The sequence below is a fragment of the Salvia splendens genome, chromosome 9 (assembly GCF_004379255.2).
Source record: "Salvia splendens isolate huo1 chromosome 9, SspV2, whole genome shotgun sequence".
In the NCBI taxonomy this organism is placed as follows: Eukaryota; Viridiplantae; Streptophyta; class Magnoliopsida; order Lamiales; family Lamiaceae; genus Salvia; species Salvia splendens.
Window position 1 is genome coordinate 27,341,256 of NC_056040.1, and position 12,223 is coordinate 27,353,478.

General features: G+C 32.7%; 2 protein-coding genes across 4 annotated transcripts; one reads left to right on the top strand and one right to left on the bottom strand.

The window, feature by feature from the left end:
• Positions 1-382: 382 nt before the first annotated feature.
• Positions 383-3,247, bottom strand: LOC121749663 (probable serine/threonine-protein kinase PBL17). Its single transcript, XM_042144248.1, has 6 exons — positions 2,908-3,247; positions 2,115-2,422; positions 1,650-1,785; positions 1,373-1,509; positions 1,096-1,219; positions 383-975 (listed from the first exon to the last, which is right to left on the bottom strand). The coding sequence occupies exons 1-6, from the start codon at positions 2,978-2,980 to the stop codon at positions 584-586; spliced, it is 1,170 nt and encodes a 389-aa protein (XP_042000182.1). The 5' UTR covers positions 2,981-3,247; the 3' UTR covers positions 383-583.
• A 5,182-nt stretch (positions 3,248-8,429) lies between these two features.
• LOC121746670 (probable serine/threonine-protein kinase pXi) lies at positions 8,430-9,802 on the top strand. 3 transcript variants are annotated; one of them, XM_042140584.1, is made up of 2 exons: positions 8,430-9,400; positions 9,493-9,802. In XM_042140584.1, the coding sequence occupies exons 1-2, from the start codon at positions 9,045-9,047 to the stop codon at positions 9,572-9,574; spliced, it is 438 nt and encodes a 145-aa protein (XP_041996518.1). In that variant the 5' UTR covers positions 8,430-9,044; the 3' UTR covers positions 9,575-9,802. The 3 variants fall into 3 exon arrangements, with proteins under 3 accessions (XP_041996518.1, XP_041996520.1, XP_041996519.1); XM_042140586.1 differs by having other exon boundaries at positions 8,432-9,404; XM_042140585.1 differs by having other exon boundaries at positions 8,438-9,411.
• The last annotated feature ends 2,421 nt before the right edge of the window (positions 9,803-12,223 follow it).

The window sequence follows — 12,223 nt, forward strand, 5'->3', positions numbered from 1 at the left end:
CGATATAATATGGGTTGACACGACACGATAACAACCCGAACCTGATATTACACGATTAAACCTTAATTTTTAACCTAATTTACACAATTAAAATTTGTTTTATACTATTTAAACCTAATTTATAAGAAATTAAAAAATTAAAGTAATATATATTTTTATAAATAATAATAAAAATAATAATATTATTTCTTAATGAGTTACCCGTATCCGACCCGCATCCGACCCGAACCCAACCCGAAATTATCGAGTTCTTAATGAGTCAACCCGATAAGGACACGGATCCAATAAGACTTGACCCCAACCCAATAATTTCATGCGAATTCGTGTCAGATTATTGTGTCGTGTCGAAAATTGCCAGCCGTACTGTAAATGCTTTCCAAAGTCTGCCAAAATTCTTTCCTTTCATTTTATTTTGGATATATAAACACTTGCCTTGCTTACTTCCATTATTAAAGAGTTACAATGTTCATGACTTGTGAAAAAACCGCAGGTTTCAACACTCAAAATCCTAGAGAAGAGACAATAGACGTTGTTCGTTTTTCACAGCTGTCTTCTCTTCCGCTCTGACTTCCTTGGTCGTTTCTTACCCTCCTCCGTTGGGATTCCGAGGCGTGTCCTTTTGGACTTCGTAAAGGGTTATACTACCACCACTTTCTGTCGGGCTCAGTTCTTGAGTGACGAGAGGTTGCAGGATCTCAATGACCTGACTCATGAGGGGCCTTCCTTTCGGGTTCTGGCTGAGACATTGGTATGCTAGATTCGCCACTTTCATGAGAATCTTGGTGGAGTATTGCCCCTCGATTCTAGGATCCAGTATTCTTGAAAGCTTCTTACTGTGGTTGAGGAGCGGGCGAGCCCACTCCACAAGATTATGCTCTCGGCTTGGCCTGCTCTTGTCCATTGCGCGTCTTCCTATAAGCATCTCGAGCAGAACAACTCCAAACCCATAGATATCACTTCTTGCTGTCAAATGTCCTAACAATGTATAAATGGATGATCATTAAGTCACTAATCATAAGATTTAGTTGAGCCACAACTCGTCTTAAGATTTATATCAAAGAGCAATCTGTGCGCGAAAGGTACCATCAGACTCACCGGTCATGACATACTCAGGAGCAGCGTAACCGTATGTGCCCATAACCCGTGTTGAGACATGAGTTTGATCTCCCGTTGGCCCAACCCTTGCCAGCCCGAAATCAGAAAGCTTTGCATTGAAATCCTGTGTTTGTTATAAACTTTCAGCCATCGAACAATTGATGGTGATGACAAAGTTTTGCATAACCAGTAGACATTGCAAAAACTATGGGATTCACCACTAAAATTCCATCCAAATATGTAACTCATTTGTACTTAGTAAACACATGATACTAACCTCATCTAACAAGATGTTTGAAGTTTTGAAATCCCTGTAAATGATAGGTTTTTCAGCACCATGAAGAAAATCAAGGCCTCTTGCAGTATCCAAAGCAATTTTTAGTCTTCTATGCCATGTTAACGTGGCTCGAACCCCTACAGACCAAAACAACAGAAACACTATAAGTATACTCAATCATAGAACTACGCTAAACCAGGTGATTGGTACACGAGTAAATGAGCATAAGAAAGCAAGACACTCTCGGCTGAAACAATTTTCCAATAATACCACTTACTGAAGAAAAGGTGTTTCTCGAGGCTCCCGGATGCCATATATTCGTAGACCAAAAGCCTATGGTCATCCTCACAGCTGTAGCCAATAAGTTTCACCAGATTAGGATGTCGGAGTTGGCCTAAATAGTTTACTTCTGCCTGCAAACGAAAACCTCAACATTCAGTGATAACTAGATTTTGATAAATTAATTTGAAAAGAGTTTCAGTGAACAGATTTTTAAAATTTGAGGCAGCAAACTGTCTTTCAGCTATGCAACTCCAACTCAACAAACTAGAATAATTCAAGCAACATGTCTTTCAATTAGAAGGATGAAGGTGGCACAATGCTATCATAACAGCGCACTTGTGTGTATCTGAACGAAATACGTAACAACAGATAAAGAAGTTGAAAACAGTTCCAAATTCTGTTTTGATAAATTCCATCAATTGCTGAGCATAAAGATAATCTTGCCCGAGAAAAAACCCACCAGCCATTCTCGGTCGCCCTGTAGACTTTCAGGATCAAGCACTTTAACAGCAATCTGAGTCGTCTTGTATCCAGGCCTCACACTCTCGTCTATAACTCCTTTGTAGACAATACCAAATCCACCCTCACCGAGAACCTGATCTGGCCTGAAATGCTTTGTGGCCAGCTTCATCTCCTCGTACGTGAAGATATCAAGATCTCCATTGCCAGGGCTTAGACGCAGATCCTTTACATTTTTAGGGATGATCACAAAAGTGTTTGAACTCAAAGAGCCCAATTTCACCGGAGATTTGGAGCCACCATTGCTACCTATAAACGATTACAGAACAAGTCCACACGGCCATCATAAAACCATACTTGTATATATATGAATCAGCAGTTGGGGATACATGATTACATAACAAGAAAATGCATTTACTCAATTCACTTGCCATAAATAAAATATCAAACAAGTCAAGAAAACTGCTTTTTCTATAGCAAACCATTTGCAGTTATTGATGTTTCTATGCCCATTTTCTTGTATTAGCGTTGAATACACAAAGCTATCCTTGCAAGAAGCAGGTTAAGTAAGATGCAATGCAATGTTACCAATACCAAAAATGCAATCTTTAATTCAAACCAAAGCAAAACTTGAGCCTAATTAATACACAAAACTGTTGCCAAAAAGAGAATGCAAACTTCATTCAAGACACACAAACAGAGGCGATGATAAGAAAGAATCTCAACTCAAATCAAAGGCCATAACTTTACAAACAACAAATATGAGAAAGAATGCAAGTGTGTTAAAACCGTACCGGGTTTTCCACAAGAAGAATTGCTCTCTCTCTGCTGATGTTCTTCTCCTTCAACACTGAGACAAGAACCCATTTTTCTAATCACGCTTTCACCAAATTTGCATTTGGATTTCAATGGTTTAAGACAAGACAGACTAATAGCCAAGATTCGATTTTTATGCAGTGGGTTTGGGTTTTCACTCAATTTCCAGCACAGGCAGATGGGAAAGTTCCCCGGAATCTGTTATGGGTCGCCGGAATATACTCGATTTCGGAATGTGATGAAATGAAATCTAAGTGCAAGAGTGAGTGAGACAGAGATGTAGGAAGTGCACTATGATCGTAACTTGTTTTGCTTATAATGTCAAGGGAATAATTTAAAAGTCGGTCAAAAATAATGAAAATAAATTGTCGATATTTCAAATATGATTGGAATAGCAGAAAATTCCAAATAGATGATGATATGGCACCCCAATTAGATGACTGAAATAACCCTCTGCCATTGGCCCATTGGAAGTTGAAACTTGAAACCATTGTAAATTTCCGACTACGAAACCACACTTTTTTGTAATTGCATTTTATACGTGCTGATTTGTAGTACTCTTTACCTTCCATTCCTATACAATAGAGATATTTCTTTTTAACATGAAATTTAAGAAAAACTATTTTAAATAAAAAAAACAAAGTAAAAAGAAAAAAAATAGAGAAAATAAAAAGAGAAGAAATGTATTATTTTTTCTAAAAAAAGAAAATGGCTCAGCAGCAATGTTTTAAAAACTGGACCGGCAAGCGAACCGGGGTCGTTACTGGTTCACTGGTTCAACCGGTTCACTGGTCGAACCATTGGTTGAACCAGAATACTGTTTATATATATTTATTTATTTATTTAGTAGTAAATAATAAAATTTAATTAAATGTTTTATCAATAAATATTATAGTATTATACATTTAATAGTATTATTATAGAAAACAAGTCTTGTACTAGTATATTAGAATATTTAATGACGTTAAGATTAAATACAATAATAAATTATAATACACAATATTAAAAACTAGTATTAAACTCTATGTATAATTATAAACTCATATATTATAAAATATTAGTGATTGTAAAAGTATAATTAAAATATAAGAAATATATTATAATTAACAATTTCTTAAAAGAATATAAAATTAAAATGAATTATTAGTTTCGGTGGAAAAAGAATTCCAGATTTAATGTATAAGGATAATTAATGTTCATAATATTTCAAAACGACCATGTGGTAGAGTGGTAAAGGAGTAGGTATTTAGAGATGATGCCATGTGTTCAAGTCCTAGCAACTTCAAATCTCAAAAAAATATTTTGAAAAAGTGAAAAACCGGTTTCCAGTTCACGGTCGGACCGGCCGGTTCCACCGGTTCGCGGCGATTCAATGTGCTAGTAGTTTTTAGGGGTGCATCGGACAAGCCGGTCCGGTCCGGTTTTTAAAACACTGCCCAGCAGCATAAGAAATAATGAACAATCGAATTTGTTTTTGCTATTCTTGATAATCTTTCTGCACACTTTTTACTTTCCAATCATGGAACAACTTAATTCATATTTTCCTAAACAATGATGTACTTCCTCCGTCCTATTATAATTAATTGTCTATTCTTTTTTAGGCCTCGCACTATAAGTGAGACAATGTTCTTTTAAAGGAAAAAAACATTACTCGATCTATCTCTTACTTTATATCTTCTCTTCTACTTTTTTTCTTTATTTTTTTCTCACTTCTATTTTATTTTCTCTTTATTTAACCATTAAATACAAATTGCCACATGTAAAAGGAGCGAGAGAGGTAGTATATATGAGTCATGTACTAATACGCATCATCATACCATAATGATAGCCCCCTTTCAAAGTAAATCTTAGTATTTGTGTCAATTTTAGTTTGATGAGTATACAATTTTGTACTGTAGTTTGCTACTAAAGACATGCTTAACTGTAATACAACTATTTTTTTCATTTGAGGTAAATACATGTGTTTAGTTTGATAATTTAGCGTAACAACTAACAATAAAATAAAACTAAAAGGATTGTATATTGAAATGAATGTTACACTAAAACATTAACAAAAAGTTTATCACGCTAACCTGTGTCTTTAGTGATACCATATATATTGCTTAGTTCGTGTTGACAATGTGTGGTATTTATTATAGCCATCTATGTTTTGCGACAATAAAATTTACTTGAATAATTAGCTATGCCTAATTATTTAACAAATGAAAATGATTAAAAAATTATACTCCATTCGACTCAGGTTAATCAATTTGTATTCCTTTTCGAGACGTCTCGGGCAAACAAGTCATTCTTCTTTCTAAAAAAATAAAAAAAAATAATTTCTCTTATATTTTATTTTGTTCACTTATTCTATTATATTTTCATTCAATTAATTAAACATCACCTTTTGAAATTACGTGTTAAAATAATACCTCAATTAGTTCATGAGAAAGGGATAATTATGTTACTAAACCAGTGCATATATTTTCGAATAAATATAAAGGCATTACATTTTTAACATTAGAATTTGAAGTAGAAACTACCTTGGATCAATTAGACAGTTGTTGAACAACAGAAATTTTGAGAAGGAAAAAGGATAAAATTGTAATTTGAGTGGCAATACTGAGGAAGACTTGTGTTTTTAAAGTGAGTGGATCCAAAGTTGACCGGGTCGATTACGCGCTTTCCATCTGTACTACACAGTTTTACGCTTACTAGTAATCTATTTGACTTTTTGACAATTTTAGTACTCATATAATAATTAAATACTACTCCCTGTTCTAGAGTAGTGCAAACATTTCTTTTCAGCTCGGAGATTAAGAATATAATGTATAATATATTAAATAAAAAGATAATAAAGTAAGAGAGATGAAAAAGTAGAGAGAATAAAGTAAGAGAGATGGAAAGTAGGTGAAAATAAATGTGTTGACTTTTACTAAAAAGAGAAATGACTCCATTACTATGGAACGTACCAAAATGGCAAAATGACTCCGCTACTATATAACGGAAGGAGTACTGTCCGTATAACCATCCCATGTACAAATGCTCCTTCGTCCTCTTAAAATAGCTACCCTTTTAAATTAATACTATTAGTATTTCTATTTTGTTCAGTCAGATACTCCCCGGTCCTTAATACTCCTTCCGTCCCAAGAAAGATGGCCATTTTCTTGGACGACACGAGATTTTATGCAATTTTATTTTATATGTTAAATAAAGAGAATAAACTAAGAAAGAGAGAATAAAGTGGAGATAAATATGTCTCTATTTTTAGTAATGAGTAATCTTAGTTGGAAACCAAAAAGGAAAGTGGATCATCTTCAATGAGACACGAGGAGTATTATGCAATTTAATTTAAGAAGCTTTTGATATATAACCCAAATATAATTTTTGAACTTCATCATCTATTACTAATACTGTTGATCACACAATTCACTAACACTATTTTTTCTATTTTAACTCTCTTACTTTACTAATTGCATATTAGAATTAGTGACATTTTATAATGTATTGCTCCCTCCATTCCTGAAAAGTATAAACTCTTTCATTTTTAGTCTGTCCTTGAAAAGTATGAACATTCTAATTTGGAGTTGGATCCCCTGCTGTGCTCCAACCACAACCGGGGCTGTTGTGCCTCACCCACCACCTTTATTTTAATATTGATTTATTTTTTTAAAATAATTTTTTATTAATAAAATATATGTTTGTGTGTGCACAACAAGGGATCCAACTCCTAATTTTGGAAACTCTCTTTTCTCTAATGAGGTGAGACCTATCATTCACTAACAATACTCAAAAAACTTTCTTTATCTATCTTACTTTACCAATTATGCATTAAAGTTTGTGCCAAATCAAATGTTCATATTCTTTGGGGACAGTGGGAGTATTTTTTTTAGATGAACATAGTAAGATTATTCACTCCGTCCATTATTTACAGAAACATTTTGATTGAATATTGATTTTAAAAATTATTTAATTTTGCAAAAGGAATTGAAAGAAAAATGTTTGCAAAATATGAATTTAGTTATTAAAAATAGAAAAAATTAAATGAATTTTTATTATGAGTCTAAAATTCTCTAATCAAGTTGTCAAATGTACTGTGAATGAGAATGAGTGAGCAAGTCAAATCTTGAATGGTGTTACTCATGATTAATATATCTATTATCAATCTTAAATAGTGCTAATAATAGTTAGGAGTTATACATAAATTATCAAGATGTAAATAGTATTTTCCCAGTTCTATTTTAGTTAGAGCATTTCTTTATAGTATGAAGATTAAAAAATAAATATTTAGAGGTTAACGGGAGAGATAATTAACTAGGAAATAAAGTAAGACAAAGGAAGAAATTGTAAACTATAAGAGAGAATAAATGTGTTTTTTTCTAAAAAAGAACGACTCAATTATCTTTGGATGATCTAAAAAGAAATACGACTCAAGTACCGTGAGACAGAGAACGTATTTTTTATTGAATACTCCCATGTCCCATCATAAGCGACTCGTATTTTCTTTTGGGACGTCCCACCTAAAATGAGACATTTCTTTTTTTTTAGCAAAATATAACATCATTACTCTCTCTTACTTATACTCTTCCCGCTCATTTATTTTATTTTCTCTTCTATTTTTATTTTCTTTACTTAATTCTCTAAACATTAAAAGAAATTGTTTTTTTGACATTATGGCATTACGATAATGGAGGTTAAATAGTAATATTGCATTATATTTTATTTTTAATTAAATTTATATTTTATGTACCTTTTTGTCACTACAAAAATCGAAAATTTGTATAAGGTAGTGGTACTATGCTCTTAAATAAGAAGACTATTTATTTGGGGATATAACTTTGGGCCATCATTTATGTGTTGTTGGGCTCTGTAATATATTTAATTTTATCATATAATAAAAACCTAAATGCTAAAGCAATTCAAACCCAACTCAATTTCAATTTTGAAAATTTATACTCTTTCCATGCTGAATCTTGAGTCTTCTCAAATCTAAGCACCGACTTCATCCTCATTATTGATAATAAACAGATACCCCTTGTATTCTCCGTTACACAAATATCAAACATATCTTGTAACCAACATATCTAATTAGAAATAATATAATAACAATTTCGTATCTATTATGTAATTAGAAATAATATCATAACAATTTTTTATCTATATGCATATGCATCTCTGTTCAGTTTATTATTCTGTGATAGTTCAAGCCTGGTATCTGCCCGGGATTCCTCTACGACCCGAAGGTCCCTCTGTAATTGGACCCATAGGTCCCTCTGTATTGGAGTCATAGGTCTCGGTCCCTCTGTATTGGACTCATAGGTACCTCTAAAATTTCAGATCCAGTTTATAGATCCTCTTTAATCACATGATTCATGTACTTTTAATACCATATATGAGCATGTCAATTCTATCTACTGCATATCCATATTAAATTTTGTCAAATAATTTCAATACGATATATAAACATATTCCTTACACAAATTAAATATTCATGTCATATTCCACCACCATATAAACCAAATATTCATTGCAATTTATCACATTAAAAATCAACCACTCCTCACACTCACCAGATGGCCAACTGATAATCTAGTTGGATTCCTGATTATGTCTCCTGTTCTATAGCTCTCAGTCTAAAAGGTAAAAATATGGGTGAAAATTCTCTCCTAAATCTCAACCTTCTCGTATTTATCTCTAAAGGTTCCTCTCTTTGACTCTCCCTCTCCTAATTTACAGCTCTGATTCCTAATCTATTCTCTTTCCTTTTTTCTTTTATTTTGCTGCTCTCCCTCCTCCTTTTCTTCTATACAATATATTCCAATTTAGGGTCTAAGATCCTATATCAGCCGACTTAGAAAAATAATAGTATAAAATAAACATCACCGTTGCTGTTGACGTGGGAGTACAATAATTGTCCACCTAATACATTTGCAAATATTTTCTAGTCATATGAATTTATCTTTTTCTTTCTGATAACCACAATGCAATATTATACACATAAGTTTATGATCAATTGAGATTTTTTAATCTAATTAAAAATTAAAATGCATTATTAACCATTCATTTTTATTACATAAGTGATTAGAATTTACCATATAAAAAATATTTTTAAATTAATTAATTATAAAATGGCAGAATGGTAATTTCATTCTTGTCTAGAATGTCATCCGACCCTTCGCTAACGCCTCACCTCTTTCTCCTCCACAAAACCAACGATTTCTCCCATAGCCGCTGCCGCAGCGGCTGCAGGCGGCCGATTGTCAAGCAATCGAGACTTTATCTCGTGAAATCCTCATCAAGCCTGCAGGAGGAGATCAAGGTTCCTCAAATTGGATCAATCCCCAAATTGGCGCCGGCGGTGCAAATCCCCAAATTGGATCAATCCCCAACTCTGAGGTTTCCGTCGAAGATTTTCCGTTCTGTGTCGCCGGAGGCTAAGGATCTGTTGAGGAAGATGATCTGTCGAGATCCTTCTAGAAGGCTCTCCGCCGAGCAAGTTTTGAGTCAATATTCTTCTCTCTCTACATTCCGTACATAATTTCGTATAATCTGAGACTGATTTTCATTTTGATTGCTAATTCCAGTGCATCCGTGGATCGTAAACGGAGGAGAGATGTGAGATTTGAGCTGTACATAGAGACGGTGGTCGCAGAAACAGATGAATAATGTAGTAGATGAATCCCTCACCCTTTTCTTTTGATGAAAATGACATAGCACCACTTTGTTTTGGAGGAGTTGTGGCTTTCGATCATCTTTTGTGTTTTGGTGAGAGATTTGTGCCAAATTATGAATAAAGTTTGCACATTTATCTGATTTAGGTGTCGAGTGTATTGTTTTTGTAATCTGAAAGAGGTAATGTTCAATACTCATGGACTGGAGAATCAAGCTTAATCATAATGCACTATAAATATTTGGTGATATTCCCCAGTTGGAAATTAGTTGCTAAGAGTTAGATTCAAGATTTAGATATCTCCATTTTTTTATTATCAACTAGCACGTATAATGTCAACTACATATAATCTATGTTAACTACATATACAATTCATATCAATTACACATATATAATGTCAACTACATATACAATTCATGTCAACTACACACATATAATGTCAACTATGTGTACAATTCATGTCAACTACATATACAATTCATGTCAACTACACACATATAATGTCAACTATGTGTACAATTCATGTCAACTATACACATATAATGTCAACTATAAGTTGTTGACATTTGATGTGCATGCTATTGACGATAATACCCCTAGTTGACATAATCTACTTGCAGTTAACATTTCGAAAATGTTGTGGATGAGTGACTGAAAATGCATCTCAATTCTCAATTAAGCTAAAAAATCTCAACCTAAGAGGACTCTATATACATATATCTATTTAATTAATACGTGTAACTCTCTAAATACATGCATATATCATATACTCCTATTTATAAAAGTAATAAGTACATACATAAATATTAATTTTATGTGCACGTGCACACGTTAATATATATTCACACACCTTTAAATTAACCATTTAATATTTGATAATAATTTTCATTATGCATAATATAATTTTTAAAACTCTCTACAAATAAAACTATATATATAGTCATCATAACACTACCATCAATATGATTATAGTACAAATGGCAATATGATATTTATGATATAAGATATCATATTCCGGGTTAGGGATGTTACAACATAAATGCAGATTCAATTAGTGGTGGAGCACCTATTTAAAAGTGTTTCAAAACTTCTTTACGAAGCTAGTTTTTCTGCATTTTATTAGACTATTATATTTTAAATAGTTTTTGCCTTTTTATCAACCAATAGAAAAGTTTCCCACCAAAATGGCATCTCGTAAAATTTCACACAACTCTTCCTTTATATTGGTATAGATGACGTCGCGTTCGAGTGTGGTGACCTTCATGAACCCTTCCACGTTGAGCTTCCCCAATCTCTTGATGTAGATAGGTCACCCCCTCGTATTTATGTTGTGGTACATGTGGGGTAATATCGCTTCACTTCGCAAATCTACTTATAATCGAACTCCTCCTGAACATACGTACATAAGCACTTATATCCAACATGATACAACAAACAACTCTGTTCTGCGGAATATCATAAATTGGATTTTAGAAAATTTCAAGGTGAATTTACCTTGCCGATAGAGACGTTAGTGAGATTTTGACTCCAACCAAGTGTCTCAGGCAGCATTCCTCATCAATTTTTACACTGACGCTATCATTGTATGCATCCTTAATTTATCTTGTTCATTCTCGAATAATTGATCACTCATTATCCATTTCTCTTGGTTCTATACTGTTCATGTCCAATTGTTTCCGTCGACGTTTACACTAAAAATATGCAACAATTGTTAATAGTGGTTTGAACCCTCCTATATCAAAATCCTAAATCCGCTACTGGTTGAATCCAACTAGTAGAATGATGCAAGTGCTCGTTTACAAAAAGAAGATTTGTATGAAAGAAAATTCTTGATTTATAGGAGTACTCATAGGATCTTTTTAATCTGATGGTTACCTATCTAATTGTGTTTTAGAATAGATTAAATTTTGTGAATTAATGAATTTTTAAAAATTATCTTATGAAATTCTTCAATATAATCTAATCCCTAGATCAGTAAAGCAAGTTAAGCTTACTTATAAATAAAACAAATCATTTATAAGAATCCTTAGGCCATGCTTGAGCTTGATACGATGGAATGAATATTTTACTCAATTTCCTCCTTCATTCGATCATACTACTAAGCAAGTCAATAAAATGAAAGTAGGAATTACATTCTATTTTATCATACCAAGCATGATATTAGTATCTAGCTTAATTAAATCGTATCGGAAGATTAAGCTTGTCTGATTTGATAATTATTACTCCTTCCGTATTAAAAAAATAGAAACATTTGAAACGACACGAGTTTTAATGCACAATTAGTAAAGTAAATGAAAAGAATTAGTAAAGTAAGAGAGAGGAAAGGAAAAATGAGTAAAGTAAGAGTGATGAAGAAAAAAAGTAGTAAAAGTAGAGTTAGAGGATTGTGGGGTCCATGTCATAAAATAAAAAGATTCTAAAGTTTTTTATTTTTAAGGAACAGCTCATCATGAAAATAGTTGTTATTTTTAAAAAACAAAGGGAGTAATAAAAAAGAGCAGGAATTGTAAATATCTTTGATAAGTAATTGTATTTGGTAATAATGAGTTTTATTATAATACTACATGTTTCAGTAAATATCCCAATAATATGTACTGCATGTTTTTTTGCATGGTGTCAATAAATATATCACTATCAAGTAAATA

Excerpts from the sequence above, each read along its gene's own strand:
- LOC121749663 (XM_042144248.1), bottom strand. The coding sequence starts at position 2,980 with ATGGGTTCTTGTCTCAGTGTTGAAGGAGAAGAACATCAGCAGAGAGAG. Across the intron at positions 2,423-2,907 it reads TTCTTCTTGTGGAAAACCCG|GTAGCAATGGTGGCTCCAAA; the intron begins GTACGGTTTTAA and ends AATCGTTTATAG. Across the intron at positions 1,220-1,372 it reads CAAACATCTTGTTAGATGAG|GATTTCAATGCAAAGCTTTC; the intron begins GTTAGTATCATG and ends TAACAAACACAG.
- LOC121746670 (XM_042140584.1), top strand. The coding sequence starts at position 9,045 with ATGGTAATTTCATTCTTGTCTAGAATGTCATCCGACCCTTCGCTAACG. Across the intron at positions 9,401-9,492 it reads TCTAGAAGGCTCTCCGCCGA|TGCATCCGTGGATCGTAAAC; the intron begins GCAAGTTTTGAG and ends TGCTAATTCCAG.